Below are 19657 nucleotides of genomic sequence, written 5' to 3' on the forward strand. Positions count from 1 at the left end.
CCAATTTTACTGACCTTCAAGTCACCAGCAAAATCCATCAGTTCTGATGAGAGGATAAGCTGAAAGAATCTTCATGAAGAGAAAGTTATTTATAGTGACAAAGTGTAACTACAAGGAAGAAATAGTGATAGGCTTGCTTTATGAAATCTGTGCTTTGTTGTAACAATTATTGCCTAGAAAATCAAGATCAATAAATATGGTATGATGGAACACTCAATGTAACTTTCAATAATTTTAAATAGAGATGCTCACAGATACGACCGCTTTCTTTTGGGACATATAATTTAGTCTGCACTTTGGATAAATGGGTTGAAATTATAAGCAATCATGAATCCTTACACATTAGGAAAGTAAAGATTTTTGAAGACAAATGAGTGCATCCAAAAGGAAGAGGAAATTAAGCTTTGATACAAAGTGACTTAACACTGGCCTCCTGCCTAGTATTCTCAAGAAATACTAAGACCAGAAATTTTGCTCATAGTGGATGCCTCGCTCTTCAGGTGTTTATTCCACAGTCTGTAAAAAATATTTGCAATATACAGCCTAAAGGATTATATTTTTAATTTTTATTTTGGAAATGGTTGCATATGTATGCTATCCTTACTTTTTAAATTGTGAATACAAACAATATTTTAAATGGCAAATGTGCTACAATAATAATAACCAACGGATTTCCTCCTCAAATTTATAAATAGGGCTGGAAAAAGAAGCACAAAATGTTTCAATCCAAATGAAGTTAATTGCATGCCACTGGCATGAAAGTGTTACCTATATATGGTATCTGGGCAACAATTTTTATTCTTAAAATATCACATGCAAGAGATCAAAACTTAAAAGTAGCATTCATTTCAAAAATAAAATCTCTACAGCAGTATATTACTGAAAATCTTTAGTTTATTAATATTTGTAGTGCCACTTGCTTCACACGTTTCCAGTTGCTTGCTTCTTCATGGAGACACTAGTTGTGCTGCTGTATTTATTTTAGTTCTGTGTATCCCAAGTATGAAACCTTCCTCAACCACAGTAACTGCATCAGTTACAAATCCGTTTTCTTTCTTTGGCATAGAGACTCAGCAAAAACCTTTATCAGTGTCACAAGGCTGCTGGCAGTTAATTGTTGGGTATTACAAAAATGCTTTTAATTATTTATTAAATCAGAACAAATGAAAATTAATTTGGAAAAAAAAAAGGAAAAAAAGAAGAGAGGGAGTGGTGTTTCTTCTGTTTTGCATGTAACATGTACAGAAGTAAATAAATTTTTTGTGCCTCCTGACTTCCTAACCAACCACATTCCTATTCTCCCTGCTTACCTCCTCCCCAGCCCTGGAAACTATCAGCGTTGACCATTTCATATGCAACTCCAAGTAGTTTCAAGATAAATTTAGAATTGACTTATTTTCAAATCAGTCAGTGAATGACTTGGCAAGGCTGGTCTATTACCTTCTTTTTCTCATCCAGTTATACTGATGAAATAAATTAAAATCTTAAGGTATATCGCATCAACTAGTCAATATTACGTAATTCCATTCACTCAGTTGCTGCACTCACTAAATCTTGCTGTGTCACTTCATAAGAATCATGACATTTCTCAGAGTATCCCATAAATTACAGTAACCACTTAATACAGCCAAAGAGTACTACATCCAATAATGAAATGCTTGTACTCAAGCAATAAAATAGAGACTAAATTTAAAACCCAAAATAAAACAAAACCCCAGACAAATTACTTCCACATAACTCAATTATTAACTCAAAGTTACACAGTGCCATTCCCCTTTACAGCAAAGTGCAACCACGTCATTAAAATGACCTGTCCACAAAGGATTTAAAGAATAAGCACCTTTCCTATTTCCATCCATGGAAGATAAATTAGCTATCACTTCCACAACTGAAATTACAAACTTGGCCCTTTTATGAAACCTTCTTCCTCATAATTAATAATACACAGAAAAAAGTATTAAAAAAATCCTGCTATTATTCAATAGATTAGATAAAGATAAGTTTCCCATTCAGATAAAATCTCTTCCCCCTGTCCAAAATAACCTCTCTGCCTTTATTTCTGTTCTGTTTGGAATTAACTGAATTGTATAACTCGGCAGTGATTTACCTGAATCTCACCTAAAAGCTGTAGTGAGGAGAGCCCTCAAATCCATCTTCCAGTCCAGATTAAGTCATTCTATTTTATTGTAGGAAGGACTACAACATCCACTACAAATTATTAATATAAATATTTCTTTAAATTAAGTAACATAGCCATTTAGAAGAAAAATTGTACCAGGAAGAAAATCAGACTGTAAAGAAAAAAAAAAAAAAGGGGCAAAAAAAAAAAAAAAAGGCACTTATTTTTCCATTTCAAGTCAAGGAAATTCTACAATGCAAATTAAGTTAACTGAAAATTAGGTTAATGTGAAGCTTATGTTAAGGCCTGACTGACTTCTAATGTAGAATTATAAAAGCCTGGCAACAAAACCAAGCAAATTATCAATCCTGGGTTTTCTTACAATTTGAAAGGAACAAAGAAAAAAACCATAGTATTTGGGGTAACTTTCCAATTTTGAATGACGTCTTTCTGATAGAACATAAAAAAGGACAATATCTACACTCCAGAAAGTAAAACAGAGAAGGGATGTGGGAAGATGGGGTTTAGAGATGATATCTCTTTCTTTCCAAGGAATTGGTTGCTGTTCTGTAGAAACCTGCATTGTAAACCACAAAGCACATAGACAGGAAGAAGGGAAAGGTAGACCAGAGAAAATGAGAACACAAAAAAAAGGGGGAAAGGGTAAAATATCAATACCATATACTACCAGTACCACCTTCTGAAACAAAAATGCAGAATTTCTTTTTAAGCCTCAAAGATACAAGTAATCACTTAGGTATTTACACTTTGGTTAAAAGGCTAGAATGCAGAACGAGCATAATGTGAATTTTAAATTAAGAATACTTTACCAAGGGCGAGGCAGAATCCTCTATAGACACAATTAACAGAATTGCTTTAATACACTTAAAACTTTTAACCTTTGTGGTCTTCGAAGTGAATAGTGGAACTGCATCTATTTCAGGTTTGTATGGAAGGGCTGTACTGCCCTGAAAAGTTTTACAGTGCTGCAAACTAATGAAATAAATTATCTTAATTTGGTTAGCTCTATTTTCATTAACTGTATTACCCACTGAGGGAAATGAGGACAAATTTTAATTTTACTAATGTATTTCACTTCCGCATTACTTTAGCTAGCTGTAATTGCGGCTCCTGCTCGGCACTGCTTGCTCTGCCATCACGGGGCCACCGTGCCCCCACGCTGGCACCCACGCTGGCAGCACCGTGAGGAGCCGCGCAGGGCAGCTACGGCACCACTGGCTGTCAGCACCTCAAGCAGGGCTGTGCGGCACTAACTCATACCACGTTCCCACCGGGCCTTTCGAGGACATGGCACGGTAGCAGCAACAAGCACATTACGAAAATAGCACGAGTGTTTCTTGCTATAAACAACTAGCTGGCATACATTAGATATGCCTGGACAAAAAAGTAAACATATGAGAAGATAAACCTCTTTCACAGCATGAAGAAAGAAAACAAGTTCTTAAAAGAGGAAAAGGAAGAAATGAGACGCCCTTTCCATAAAACGTTTTTCCAGGCTCGGTATTTTCAGGTGTCCTTATCTGACCTGCTACCATGGAGAGACAAACAGTCAAAGAAGCGAGAGATAATACTGCCCTGCAAAATATTTAGAAAATAGCCAGAAAACTAACAGCAATAATTTATTTAAAGTTTCTTCAAGCATCCTCATGTAATTTAGAAGAGTATTACTTATACCCCTGGTATCATAAATTTATTACCATTAACTACCATAACAACAGCATTATTTAAATAGTTTGGTCTGAAAGGGCAAACAAACAGCAGTGTACGGTTATTAGCAAGTCTGCAAATGACCTTCCATGTATGCCAACGCTCTTCAGAAAGTTTCTGCAAAATGAAGTATGTCTTCTAGAAGACAGTAGCAGAGACAGAGTTGCAGTTATATTACTCTACTCAGTGCTTGCCAGACTGCACGTGGAATACCATGTCCAGTTCTGGTCACCACAATTCCTGAAAGACACAGACAGACTGGAGAGGGTCCAAAGAAGGGCCAAGATGATCTTTAAAGGGTTGGAGAATCTGCCCTTTGAGGAAAGACTGAAGGAATTAGGTCTTTTCTCCCTGGAGAAGAGAAGGCTCAAGGGGACCTCATCAGAGTATACCAGTACTTAAAGGGCAGCTACAAAGAGGAGAAAGGCTCACTCTTCACAAGGAGTCACATGAAGACGACAAGGAATAGTAGGTACAAGTTACACCAAGAGAAGTTACATCTTGATATAAGAAGAATTTTTTATTTTTTTATTTTTTTTTTAAACAACGAGAACAATCAATCACTGGAACAACCTCTCCAGGGGATGTGGTACAGTCCCCATCGCTGGATGTTCTCAAGCTGGGATTGGACAGACTGTTAGGTAGTCTCATCTAGGCTCTCTTTCCCACAAAAGGTTGGACCAGATGTTGGTCTCTTCCAATTCGGACTGTTTTATGATTCTTTAAGTTTCAGCCCAGTCCACCTGCCTAACTACGTGTATATGCATGTACATCTATAATAGTGAGCGTGTCTGAGTGTGAGGATATACAGCCAAACATGATGCGAGTCTTTTCCTATAATAACTAAAACCCATGAGTATTTTTGTAAAACTGCCTTTTCTGGCTTGCTTTTTTTTTTTTTTTTTTTTTTAATTGTGGGGACATATTCTGCCATGGAATTCATATCAACATAGCAGCCTATAACTGAAAGTAGACCGGAGCCCTGAAACTGTCTCACCTATTTAATACACAGTATGAAATAACAGATTATTTTTCAAAGGAGAACAAGATAGATGCCAGCATGAAACATTGTTTATAAAAACATCACCACTACAGCTGTCCCCAAGCAATAAAGCTGTTTATTCCAACCTCCTACCTCACATAAACTGAAACCCTCAGCACTGAAAAACAACTTGAAATGCATTCATGACTCCAAGACAAATAATAATAATGATCTCCTTCCAAAATATACAATTAAGGTCATGTCCAAAAATGCCCATTTTGCATAAAAGTTCAGAGACTTCTAAATTCCATGTTAGTATTTTCTTAAAACTAATACATACTGTAGTGTGAAATTTGATTCTGTCTCTGTACATATTGATGCATTTAGCATAAAGATAAGTCTTTCTGTTTAAGGTTGCTTCTCTGTTTCTGTGGTTATACATAAACATTTAGAGAATATTTAATAAATATATGTATATTCTTATCTAAACTTTATACAGAAGAAATCAGAGATTCTTCTGAATTCAGAAGACATTGAAACTCTTCTACGCAGTAGGAATTAAAGCCCACATAAAAATCAGAAATAGATCAAGTTAGGACGTAAAAATCAAATGGCTTTTAAATATGGAAATTAAGTTTAGATTTAGAAATCTGGATTTGAAGCCAGTTATGTTCAAAGTCAGATTGAAACCTAGAAAAGGCCTGTGATTCTGATTCTCCCTACAGAAAAGCATGGTAAAAATTTGATTTTTACCCTCTCATACCCCTTTTTAAGCATTCCGAAATGTAACACAGAACCAGCTCCAGTATCCAGTAAGTCTCCCAGATCAAAATATGCCTGTGGGAACGGGGCATCAAACCACCATGAGAGCCTCAGCTGCTGGAAGCTGCTCAGCAGGGTCCAGCCTGGAAGTGACCCAGCTGAGCTCATGCATAACTCAACTTAATGCAGATCCAGACACCAGTACTACACACCAGGAGTCTGGATATGTTTATGTAGGTACTGACATTATAAACACCTAAATACACATTTCTCATTTTGGAGCTTACTATGCATAGGATCTTTTCTAATATAAGAATAATAAATGCAACACATGGAGGACACTGAAATAATTCTATAGAATTATCAATTAATTAATCATGGTCACGTACAGATCAGTGATATCCCAATAGCACTATGCTCTTATGAGACGCTGAAGGCTACTATAAATTATGTAATAATTTGAACCTTATTACATATAAAAAATATTCCATAGGTGTGATTGGTCAAAGAAAAAATCATAAAATATATATTTTAAACCATAATAATCAACACTAAGATTACACCTGTGCTTAGTAATAGCTCCAAAGTGTCAAGGTGCTTTTCTGGTGGCCAAACAGAGCATTTGGCTGTTGCAGAGACAAATGCAACTGCCCCTCCTCATGCAAGGGGGTCAAGCCAGCCCTTCATAGCTTACATTTTAACTGAGCATTTCAGTTCCTGAGGTGAAGGAGTGAACACCTTGCCATAAATAAATAAATAAAGAGAGCAGTCAATACCTAATTACCTGTAGAAGCAGTGGCTAGGAGAAAATATTCTTGAGCCAAATCAAGCTCTTCACCTTCTCCACAGTACAAATGCAAGAAGAAACAATTGCTGTAGCACTCAGGGTGTGGATAACCCCATCAGGTAGAAGCCAGTGCGATGACATGGCCAAAACCCCATCTCAAGTAGTAAAACAGCTGAATTTGCAAGTGGATATAGGACTGGGAAGACTTCGAACCCTTGCAGGGGCACCTTCAGGTCTTCTAATCAGCCCACTGACTAGAATAAACCTTAAGTGAATCCTCCTCTACTGTCAGGCTTGTCTCACAAACCCTGGACAGACTCCTGGCTACACTCATGCACCCCTTGCCTGTCCTACGGGACCATCCACGGAAGACCCCCGGCACAGAGGCAGGTCTCTGCATTAGGCCTAGAGCTTCAAACAGATGCATATCTCTAGCTTTGCAACAGAAATCCTTCCTAAGGAATATGAAAAGCTTTAATATCATGTTAGTATTTTATAATTTATATGCTGTCATGGTTCTATGTTCATTAAGGTTGTTATCACAAGAGAAAAATTATAAAGCATGGGTACTCAGAGAAAGAGGAAAGCAATGAGATTCTATCTTGGCATTGTTTTTTTACTGCAGTTTCAACCTCTACATGTAAGGAATTTGAGATAAGAAAAGCCTCCACCCCCTGAGCCAGCCCATCGCTAGGCATGAAGAAGTTGCAGACCTTTCCACTGTAGCTACAGTCATAATAAAACTTAAGCCACAATATACCTGTCCGACAAGAAGAAACGCAAGAGGCACACTAGTGAAAAAAAAAATATTTATATATGTTAACTATGCCACTTTGAAACATTCAGAACTAAACAAAATAAATAAGCTGCATTTCTGCCTTCTATTCCTACATTAAGGCATAAAATAGAAGCAAGGTGTTTGTTGTTAAATGAAAAATGTGACAACATAGGTAAGCTGGAGCAGGAAAACCCACAGGAAATTAGTAGTTTAAATTCGCCAACCTACCTTTGAAGCTCTGATTATTTTTTTTTCAGCTGACAGCACTGAAACACCCTAATTTACTGCATCCAAATGTTTTAAGAGTATATTCAATCATATTAAAAGCAAGCCTTATTTTACTGAAAATACAAGCTGAAGGCAGGTACTCTACAGCTAGAGATACAAGACCATATGCTACTTGCACGTCTGATCTTGTTCAAAAAGGAATCGGATAAACTGTATCAGATTACTATGGACAGATGTCATGAACAAGACTAACTTAGGGAAAGTGTTCCATACAGCGCATTTCTGTTCCAGAAGACAGCAGTAGTAATCAACTTCTCTTCCCATTGCAGAATACATTTGATTTGCTTTAATCTCTGGCTTTTGCCAGACACTAGAAAGCTATTGGGAATTTCGAAATCAAACCTGTTCTTCAGTAATAACCATGAAATTTTACTCCTTCACCTACCTTGCTTTCATGCATTGACAAATACAGATACATACCAAATACAAAGATAGATAGATAGATAGATAGATAGATGTTTATAGATTTACATATAGCTTTAATTGAACCAATCCTGATGTGTCTGCAAATTTGATCAACCACTTCATAATTAAGCAGGGCTGCTGAGGGATTTCCATCCCCTGCTGCTCTCGCACCCCTTCCCAGCACACAGCACAGCCGGGTGCTCTTCATCCTTCTGCGAAACAGGCCTCGCCAGCAGAGCAAGGAACACACTATTTCACTTCAAGGTGCCTTGATTGCTGCCAGTTCCAATTTTTGACTAAAGAAACTAAAACGACCACCCGAGAGAAGCTTTCTGTGTACTCAAACTTAAGGAATTGGTGAAAAGTTTAACTCTTTCATGCATTTCCTTTTCATGCCTCCCTGGTATGAAACAGCATGAGTCCAGATTTGATCAGGGCCTGAGCAAGTCTTCAGGTGAACTGAGGGAGAAAAGATTTCTCAAATAAAAGTGACATTACCATATATATGAATAAATTTCAGAGGAAGTAAGATTTTTCAACTAATCCTTAAAGTTTGGTTGCTGTGGGAGAAAAGAAAGTGCTGTGGAGGGCAAGGTGAATAAAAAACCCCAACTTTTTTATGGTATTAATTGAAAAATTGCAAATTTTTTTCCTTGTACTTGACAATCTGTAGGAAAGAATTAATGAAACAATTGAGTGACAGAGTGAAAAATACAATCCTTAACTTTCTAACTGTATTCTGAAACTGTATGGATTTTAGACTTTATAGTGGTGAAATGATTCTTTGGTACAAAGTTTCATGTAAATTACTTTGTGGGCCTGAGAAATACCAGACTTTCCAACAAATACATGGATCATTTGCCCTGCGGACAACCAGAGGGCTCTGGAACCGGGAGCAATTGTTAGGTAGATACAGCTAACCAGCATATACAACCAGAATACCTTCAAGGACTCAGAAAGCAGAATTAATCTTTTCCATTTCTTTGATGTATCACTCTAATTTAGCAGAGCCCTAGTAAAGCACAATAGATTGGAGCAAAAGCAATTACTCCAGGAATTTCAACAGGCTTCATGCATTCCTCTATTTTTAGGCACTAAAACCTAGACAAGTTTACAGAACTATTTCTCTAACAACTACTCAAACATATCTAATTCTGTCCCTTTATTAGTCTCTGCAAGAGCAGCTTATACTGATTTCATAGAAACAAGGTCTCTTGCATTTCATCTGCAGATTGGGCTGTGATGCTGCGGAATTAGTTTGCTCCATAGCTCTGTTTATAGGAAATGAGGCATTGTCCACACAAAAATAATTGCACTTCAGCACATCACACCTTTCACTCCTCAAAGCACAATTCCAGTGAATCTTCACATATGTTAGAAGCTGACAAAGATCATCCTGCAAATTTTTTTCACCTTATATTCAAAAGTAAGAAATGAGGCAAACAGAGAAGTAACTCAATCCAGGCCAGAAGACCCTTCATCCGACAACAAGCCTCTGGAGTCTTCAAGACAAATCCAGTGTTTACTACTGTCTTTTCTAAAGAGCCATAAAGGCAGGTTAGACTAGGACTATTATGACTGCAGTATCTGCAATGGTTTCTGCCCTATAGGTTTCTGGCACTGTCACTGCCTTACCCTTGGTGCCAGACCTGCTGTCTGCTACTTTTTATGCACGTACTGGTGGGGTGCACAAACCACTGCCCCTCCACAGCTCTGTCAAGCACACATGAACAGGACTAGAAGTTGCTAAATTAATTGATTATGCCAGATGGCAACCTCATCACTCGAATTTCCTCTTCACAGAAGTGAAAGGCTTAGCCAGTGGGAAACAAAAGTCCACAACAGATACTGAAAAAGATATTAGTATTGAAAACCCCAAAAAAGAGTGGAAAAGTATCTCTTATCTGGAGCTACTCCATCCCCTGCCAGGCTCTTCCCTTCCATCTCCCTGCAGAACTGCACTGCATCCCACTCTCACTACAGGCTTTCTTCCCCTGGCATACCCTGTTAAGCATGTTTCAGTCTAATTAATTATCCTGCTGATATGAAATCGCAAAAGGATCCTGGTCTTCCAGGTACATGCAGATTCATTAACACATTTAAAGAACAAACACTCTCTCTCAGCAAACACCACCACAAACAAACAAAAACAAAAACCAGAAAATTTGCTCAGAAGAAACATTATTTCCAATTTCAGACCTCCAACAGTTAACTCGGGTAACAAATATGCTTCCAGACTACCCTAGTGCCCAATTATTTACTTAACTGGTGAATAAATTGAAATAATGAAGTTGTTCAGAGACCAAAATCAGCACAAAAGTTAATATAAACATCATATATTAAAATACTTATGTACCCAACATTTTATAAGATGATCACTATTAAGATTTCTAATCCAACTTCTTTTGCTGAGACAACAGTTTTGTTAACTGCCATGGTGAGAATCTAATGATGCATGGAAATATGCCTTGAAAACATCAAACAAGCAGAACCATCACAGAAGCTTTCAAATCTGGGCACCAACTTTCCATTTCAACACAGGCAGATACAGAGACAGCAGCTAAACTCATCTGCGCTACCTCTCCATTTTTTGAGAGGAATACAGTAACAGGACTACCAATATCAATATATGTGCAGAGGAAAATATACCAGGACCAAAGACAAGAGGTTTTCTCTTAAAACATATAATTTTAAATGTAATTTAAAATTATATGCAGCTAATTACAAGATATAAAAATAGCTAATAGTTTGTATTTGGGGTTTTTTAGGTTTTTACACTCTGTGATATTACATAAGCTCCTTTTTAACTAAGAATGGGATTGAATAAAGTTTGAAACGTCCTTGGATTTGGCAATGCTGGACTTCAAATATCAGTATGGTATTTGTGGTGAAGGACACCAGTTCCAGGACACCAGCCCAGTGCTGGACACTGAACTTTCCCCTCCATTCACGAAGCACAGGGTAAGAAGCTCAGGCTGTGTCAAGCGGCAAATTTCATTTTGAAGCTCCTCTGTATAAAGCAAATTCTGGTTTTATGTTCTATTGCTGTAAATTACAAAATGTGTACATTTATGTTCAATGAAAAACTCAATGTTTTCACGTCACTTTGTATAAAGAAGAAAAATGAAGTAATAATCCTACACATGCACTATCCTATACATGGGCTTCCTATCGTGTTACCAGTCTCCACAGTAAAGATGCATTTTTCATTACACATTTGAAGACATTTCCTGGAAAATTTCAGACACATGCAAATACATAAAGTGAATGCTAGGTAATTTTAATCTCAGACCTTTAAATCTCTTTGACTACCACCTTATTAATAGAAAAAAAACAAGTTGGAATTAGTCAGTGTCTCAAAAAAGCCCAAGATCAAAAGCAATATAAATGTACTCTAAATAAGTATGACAATATTGTCTTCAAATTTATAATTTAATATATTTTACAATGTTAAAAATAACAAGCATTTAAAAGTTCAATGCCAAAACTGACCCACATTTGGCTACTCTGTAGTAAAACTATTGGCTTTCAACAGCAAAATATTTATCAAATGTTTATTATTTTGGTATTATTATACCTCTATATATAATCTATATGATATCTATTTAGAATAACCCTGTTGGTATCGGTGGTTAAGAACAGCAGCATTCCACATACTATATAAATGTGTTAACGACTCAAAAATGAAATAATCTGCAGGTGTCCATTTCAGTCTTGATGCAGTCTTTTTGGAAGCAGAACGAATGCCTTGCAAATTTAGCCAGCACACTGCCGGTGCTTGTATCACATTTAAAGCCTGTATCACATAAGAATATACTTCTTTGTAATAGCTTGGAGTACCATAAAGATTAGATTGATAAAGTAATATATATATACACACACATATATATTACCTGTTCTTGCCTCTCCAGCCACTTGTCCACCATGGGATGACTGGCACTTAACGATGAACGAGCATTGTCTCTCTGAAACTGGTTAGACCAGCTATTAGTATCTCGTGGTAGGCTTCTGTAGTTTTCATCTTTCTAGTTTAAAAGAAACAAAAAAGTGTCTTATAAAAAAAAAAAAAAAAACCAGTCCTTGCACGTTAACAATGCAGCTGGTTATTAAACAAATACAAAAGGAAGATTGACAAAGGAGAACACAGGTCTGGCTAGACCCAAGGACAACACAATTGCCCATCCATTCAATTGCAAGAGCTCCCCTTCCTTAAGGCCAGTGAAGCCCAGTTAAAGCCTTTGGTGGATTTGTAGCTTCTGCACCCACTTGTGCTTCACTACCCTCTCTTTTCCAACTTCAAACCTCAAGTGCACAGACTTCCCAACTACATACTCAGCAAGGCTTCTCTGGAAGAACTCTCATGGTTCTTGCTTTCATTCTCACCAAAAGCAAATATACCATACATCAGTCCAACCAGTGACAGCTAAGGCCACTATGTAACTTTTCGAAGTCTCTCTGTATGTAATCAATTTTACTATCAAAGGTGTCTCACTGCTCCAGGTAGTGTACTGTAGACCAGAATAGCATGCTATAGAGTTCAAAACTTGATTTACTATTCTCCATATTAATGCTTTGCTTGGTTTGCCTGAAGGTATATGAATACAGTCACATTTGTAAAATGGCAGCAGGTGGAGATTGTGCTGACGGAGATACATTTCTCCTATTGAGATGGATAAAAAAAAGATTTCTTTTTCCTCCTAATTGATGAGTTTGCCTGCACATCCTTCCCACAAGCTGTACAAATTCTTCAGCTTCTAAAGATTATTAGACCTTACCCATCCTGATCACTAAAAGCCAATAAAAACACAGAGGCAGAGCCTTGATGATGAGTTACCCTTAGCTCAAAGTCAATGAGTTACTCATAGGTTAGTTCCCTCTACCTGAAATAATACATGGAATTGAAATTTTACTTAGCTTTTCAAAATGGAATTATAAATGTGCTATAAGTATCTCTCTTCAGAAGCAGAGTATTTTTTCAAGTCAATGTTTGTCTATCTTCATACCAAACCAGATAATTTAGAGAATCTATTTTAAAAGCAGGAATGTAGTCCTACATATTTTGCAATACTACCACTTTTAGGAATCTTGAAAATCTCTGAAAAAATAAACAAACACCAGTGCATGTTTGCAACTAAAACCTATTTTCTTATTTATAGCACACAGCTGATTTTTGACCCTTTCTTAAATCAATACTTCATTCCATCAGCATAAGTATTTCCTTTTTCTGTTTATGGTATTCATATTTCTTTGGCCTGGCACAGTATTAGTCCAACATTCTAAAATACGGACTGTAGCATCAATTGCCTTACAATTGTCCTTCACAACTTTATTTCTTGTAAATGTATGACAGGCTTTGCTAGGAAATTCAGGTCTTAGTATATGCAGCAGTTTTCAAAAGCTTCCTGTGTGAGAGCGGTCTTTTCCCAGACATATCACACTTAAGCTTTCTTAATGGATGACAACTTCTTTTCTTGAAAGAGACTTTGTAGTATGAAATAAGTCTTCCATTTCAAGACATTAAAGCTTGAATTCAAGCAGCACAAGATAACCTTGTAAAAATATGTCTGCACAAGTAACCAGCCTAACAAATCACCACCATAAATTAGTTTACCCTGCCATAAATGAGTAAGAACTTTGTGTCATTCAGCAACTAAAAATAAAAAATAAAAAAAAATCAATTTTCCAGTGTGGTTAACCACAAAACAAGCTAGAAACTTGCTCAGTCTCTTGCTTAGAAAGGAACAGTGGCAGTCAGTCACTGCTTTGTAAAACTGTCCATTAGTAGAGCCACAGAAGACAGGGAATGGTGTGTACAAATTGATTTGTTCCTGTTGCTTCTCTTATTCAGTTCTACTTTTCTGGTGACAAAGGTGGCAAAGCTGCTATGAGCCAAAACAACAATTTCTCTTGCTTAATGTGGTGGGAAGTTATAACAAAATCAAAATTTGACAAAGAAATTACAAAAGATCATTTTATGCACAAAAAAAACCCATATACAGCTGGTATAAAAGTTAGTCACCTAACAATAACTCGCCATCTAGCAGACCATCACCTACTCTGAATGAATAGGATTTTCTTCCTATGTAACGAGATGTTGTCTGTATTTCTGTACTTTACAGATAATTCCATTTTTTATTAACTCATGTTTACAATGTTCAATACAAACTTTCTAAAAAAACCACATTTTTATCTATGCTGCACAAAATTCACTCTCCACACAGCATTCTGTGCACACAAGTGTTTTGCAAGAGCAAGAGAGAAGGAAAAAAGTTCATCAAGGATATGTTCGTCAATCTTTCAAACATTGTCTCTGATCTGATACACATAGGACAGCCTTATTGCTTGGACTTTACATTGGAACTTGATGCTGTAAAGTCTTAAATGCCACTACACACAAATATATTGTGAAACAATCTAAGCTGAAAGAGTTGAATTAGGCCTCTTTTTGGTGCATCTATACTGTCAAGAAATCTGAAAGGAGTTTACTCCTAATACTATTTCTGCTGACCAGAAGAGTATATTCATCCAATCTACTGAAGTATTTCTGATGTAGCCCACTTCTGTAGAAGCCTGCCTTTCTCCTGCTAAGACCTATACCAGTTCATTTTATACAGAAGGCATCAAAGTCACTCAGTAATTTTTCTGACAGCAGAAGTAAAAGCTGGAATGGTAGAGAGATGTGGCTCCTGTAATTTCTTGTGTTTCTCAGTGCTGCTCAGGGGCTCAAAATTGTGCTATTATCAGAGTAAAATAAAATACCTCACCAGTGCTGAAATCACACAGAGTCATGTTGCTGTTTAGCCAGTGAAATGTTAGAAAAACAACTGGCCATAGCCAAGTCCTTCACTCCTTTGTCATTGCTTTTTGGCAAACAGCTATCCCTGTACTCCATGGGTGGCAACTAAGCTAGACCAGAGGCAGGCATCAGTGCTCCCAACAGTGCCGCACACGGTCCTTCTCACAGACAGCTACACAGCAAAACCCTAAGGTGCTGCTGATTACCTGGAACCCCATCTATGCAGGGATCTGCATTGCTGCTGCTGCCAGGTCTAATTCAAAGACAGCAGTGGTGATAAACTGTAGAGGGGGATGTGAAAAACACAACACTGCAGCTTTGACATTGGGATTTACTGAACCAGCTGCAATGTTCTTTGCTAGTTTATTTATTTATTTCTATATATATATATGGCTGTTTTTTTTAAAAAAAAATATGCAAATGTTAACCCAGAAAGCTTAACTTCTATTCAGCATGATCTAGCATTAGCACACATGCTCCCAATAACCAACTGGCAAAGGTGCATGTTGCTTTTAACTTCAGTATCATAAAGAAAAAGATTTCATGGTACACAAACCATCAGGGTCATGCAGGGAATTCTCTTTTCTTCTGGAGCTGCAGCTGTAAGCCCTCCTGGGACTGGGGCTGACATGCATCATCAGTTACAATTAAATGCTCTAATTTTTTTTTTGAAAAAAAGTTTCTTTCCCAAACCTGTTTGGGGACCACAGGCTGCATCAGTTTTATCACACTTGAAATGGAAATTGATCAATGTAACACTAAAACTGTCAAGTCACAATATACCACTACACTTCACAGCCGTATTTTGCAGTATTTCTAATGAGGACACACAATTTAACACCTTAAGATTTAGCATAGAATGGTGTCCCTGTGGGGCTTTGCTGGAGGGCTGGGTGAAAGGGGACAAGAAAAATGAAGCAGTTTTATTAGACTTTTAATTTCAGATGATTTGCAATATATAACAAGCTCCTCATCAAAGACTCTGCAGCTTGTATATGAAATTATGCATTAGCATGATCTGTGTACTTCAGTTACTAGCTATCAGTGCATAAACTCACTCATGATTTTAACCCAGTTGTACCCCTACAGACTCCCAGCATCACTAACCCAACCAGAACATCCTCCACACAGTATGGTGACAGTCCCATGTCTTATTTCATATGCCACTAGGCCACTTCCTGAATAGTGAAGAAGTTGCATTTTTCCCTTTGTTTTGACCACTTGTATGCCTAATATAAACTATTGCAAATTTTGGTGTGAGTTTGGGTTGTTTGGTTTTTTTTTTAATACTGGATAGCAATACAAGAGGAGAGAGAAAAAAAATAAAACTCAAAGATCTCTTCGTCATAATTCTCTGGAAGGAAACCCAAAAATGTAAACCAAGTTTTCACTTTAATTATTTCTACAGCAAATTGCTCACCTCTCATTTTGGATATTCACTAAGGGACACCATTTTGGGTACTGATATTATTTTTTTTTTGCTATCCATTCTTTTTTCTTGTACACTGTGCACTTTGGGAATGGCTTCTTGCTTGCTTGGGTTTGATTCCTTGTGATGGCCTCAGATTGAGATATGTTCATGAGAGACGAGACTTCATTTAATCTTTTGCATTTATAATTTTGTTTGACAGACTCTGGGCAAATTCATGCCTACAAGTGTATTTATTGTTGTTTAATCACTAAATAGCCTGCTCTTCTTTCTTTTCATGCTCCACTATGTCCATGCTAGACCCTGAACAGTTTCATATCACTCTCTGAGAGGATGCTAAAAGCTGTAATTAACAAAAGTTTCATATAGTTTATGTAAATAACTGTCTGATGCAAATATCTGTTTATAAATATAGTAGCATACACATATATCCATTTTCCATGCTGTCTGAAAGTCCTGGAGCTTTTTGTTTGTTTTGGTTTTGTTGGGTTGGGGTTTTTTGTTTGTTTAACTGGACTTTAGAAAAATAAATGAGAGCTAAGACTAACTGACCCCCATTTCTAAAGAAAAAAAAAAAAAAAAAGTCTGCACAAATACTGTCTATTTTACAGAGAAAATACATTACATATGGGAAATTAATTATGTCAAAAGATGTACTGAATGAACAGAAATTCCCTTAAAAAAAACCACTAAGTCTTACACAAGGTCAGATTTGGAACTGTTCTGTCTATCCATCAACAACTTTTTAACAACAAATTGTACCAAATTTCAACAATTTACCTTGAAACTAATTGTACCAGTCACTCTATAAATATCTCTATATTTTGAAAAACAGACACTACTGTTTAGGTGAGCTTCCTTTTCCTCTGGCTAGATTCAGTTTACTTCATCATTCTACAGTTTAGTTTCAAAGCTTGCTATTTTTTGCCCCCCCCCCCCCCCCCTTTTTTTTTTTTGTATTGAAGAACATGACCTCGGAAGGTACAATAATCCAGCTATAGCCCAGCCATCTAACACATGTAAGAGGGAACCAGTTCCAGTCACCCAGTATCAGGATCCTTTTGATCTTAGGCCATTCTCCAAGGAGTAAAGAGAACTCTCACACTGAAGAATTGTCGCAGCTTCATGCCTCCTCTCAGCTCTGACCTGGAACACTGATCATTTCCAACAGCTGGTAAAAACTCTCTTAGGATGCAGAAGATGTAAATCTAATAGTCTAATAAAGAACTTGCATGCCCTATTTATGATGAAAATAGATGAGAAGAATGACCACTCTGTAGTCATTCTGATGGTTTCAGAAAGACTTGTCTTCAGAAATACTCTTTCTACAGCTACGTGAATAGAATTAATGCACTACGTATCGACAATAATTCATTAGATGCCAACAAGGAAAAAGGCAATTGAAAAGCCAGTGTTCTGCTGAAGTTCTATCACTTTCTGCTCAGAAATTTCCAGTTGTCTAATTCCAATTCATATATTCCATGTTATCCTCTGATTGACAAGCAAGGCCTGACCTTAACAAAAAGCAATAACTAGGGGCCATGATGAATGGACAGTTTTTCTGTGCATGCAGTGTTATATGTAAATATCTAGTGTCAAAGAATATGGGCTAAATTAAGAATAAACTAAAAAACATGAGACTGCCTATCCAAAACATTCTGTTTATCTCTCTTGTTTACAACAGAAAAATCAAAAATGTCATGATCTCTGCATGTATACATGCAAAGCCAGAAACTACCAGGCAGTGTATATTGTTATTTCTCAGACTGAGAAATAACTGAGAAAGACTGAGGGACAGGAAAGAAGCTGCTTCTTCCATTCACTTTTTACTTATTCATCTCACTATAAAACCTCACAAGAGATAATGTAAAACAATCCCAAATAACATATGGCAGTTGATATTCTGTAATTATAATTCAGAAGCTGGATTTTACTTCTGTAAGCTTCTTAACTAAAAAGGCACGGTTTTCCATAGTTTCATTTTAAAGAAAAGTAAATGAACCAGTTAACTTAAAATGCCATGAAGCTATAGTTCTGATTCCTCTATACATTATACTTCAAAACCATTCTCCCCTTCTACTATTTTTCACTGAAGTGAAATCTCATAGAATCATAGAATGGTTTGGGTTGGAAGGGATCTTGTGGTGTCACTTCAAAGGCCACTAAAGAGTTCTAGGTATACCCAGCTATATATGAATCTATACAGCTATCTATTTAAATGCAGCAATATAATTACGCACAATCATGCCATTTTCACCAGGATACTTGCTTTTGTACCCAAATCTAACAATGTTTTATGTCAATTTGAATTTAGATGAAATAGCATTTTTAAAGTTGTTCATTTATTTTAAACGTCTACATCCTTTCAGTTGATTCCTTGGAAGAGCCAAGAAATTAAATTGCAGGAGGGGAAAAAAGCCAATAATGAATTAATTTCAAAAGTACACTCCGAAGACAGGACTCAAAAAATGGAATGTTAATATTAAATATATTCAGGTAGCTAAGGGCAACAAACACTGGGGTACGGGGAACTTCCCAAGGGTGTTACATCCAGATCTCGAAATGAAGAATAACTTATGAGCCACCAGCAGTGTCCTGTTAAGTGTCGGGTCGCTGCCTTCCGGTGGACGTATCTCTAAAATGGTACAACTGGCTGTTTGTACATTTAGAGACTTGCATCTGCAGTCCTGAAACGATGAAAGGAGCCCAGGGGATGACTTAACCGTTCTGTCTTCTCAAACTAAAAATATTCCACCACCACCACCCCTTTCTTCATTACATGGACAAGCACAGAGAAGAGCAGCGATTTAAGGTCAGAAGCAGGAGGGCAATGCCCCAAACCCGTGGCAAGCAAAGTGGCTGTGCCTTGGCTTTAGCTTTTGGTTTTAGCTTTTGTCCAGATTTCTTTTACTTTGTGTGCTCAGTAAGCAACGGTCTTAAGCTGGACATCTATATGTAGGGGCTGAAGAGCTCGTTTATAAAGAGACAATAAAACTGGGCGGTAGCACAGAATGATCGTCCCTTTTCTATCAGGCCGTGAAACAAAACCAGGCTAAGTGACATCTACTTCAGCCCCAAATTCAGTCATACCAGAAATAAGCCCAGAGGGTGACTAGGCATTCCTGGTTTGAAATCCTGTATTTACTGGTGCCGAATTGCCCCACTGTCATGGTTTAACCCCGGCCGGCAACTAAGCCCACACAGCCACCCACTCGCTTCTGCCCGGTGGAATGGGGGAAGAGAGTCAGAAAAGTGAGAAAACTCGTGGGTTGAGATAAAGACAGTTTAACAGGTAAAATAAAAGCCACACATGCAAGCAAAGTAAAACAAGGAATTCACTCGCCACCTCCCATCAGCAGGCAGGTAGGGTGCGGCGAGAGGCAGAAAAGCCCCTGGGGCTGCGCAAGCCCTGCTTGGCAGGAACATAAGCAGCCCCGTGTTATCAGCGCTGCTCTCAGCACAGATCCAAAGCACAGCCCCGTAACCAGCTACTTTGAAGAAAATTATCCCAGCCAAAACCAGCACACCCACTAATTAAAGCTTACTATGCCCTCTCCAGCCACACTACTCCTTTGTACAGGTT

The 19657-nt window shown here is 37.4% G+C and overlaps 1 protein-coding gene across 19 annotated transcripts in view; it reads right to left on the reverse strand.

Moving 5' to 3' along the window:
* The window catches only part of PARD3 (par-3 family cell polarity regulator), a 458092-nt gene that overhangs the window by 246874 nt on the left and 191561 nt on the right, over positions 1-19657 (reverse strand). For 13 of the 19 annotated variants that reach the window (XM_055804333.1, XM_027781620.2, XM_055804329.1 and 10 more), the window contains exon 5: positions 11743-11874. The exons of the other annotated variants lie outside the window; for them this stretch is intronic. In XM_055804333.1, coding sequence (XP_055660308.1) covers positions 11743-11874 — 132 coding nt within the window. The remainder of the gene's footprint in view (positions 1-11742; positions 11875-19657) is intronic. 19 annotated transcript variants of the gene reach the window in all.

Source organism: Falco peregrinus, chromosome 5 (genome assembly GCF_023634155.1).
Source record: "Falco peregrinus isolate bFalPer1 chromosome 5, bFalPer1.pri, whole genome shotgun sequence".
NCBI classification, from domain to species: domain Eukaryota; kingdom Metazoa; phylum Chordata; class Aves; order Falconiformes; family Falconidae; genus Falco; species Falco peregrinus.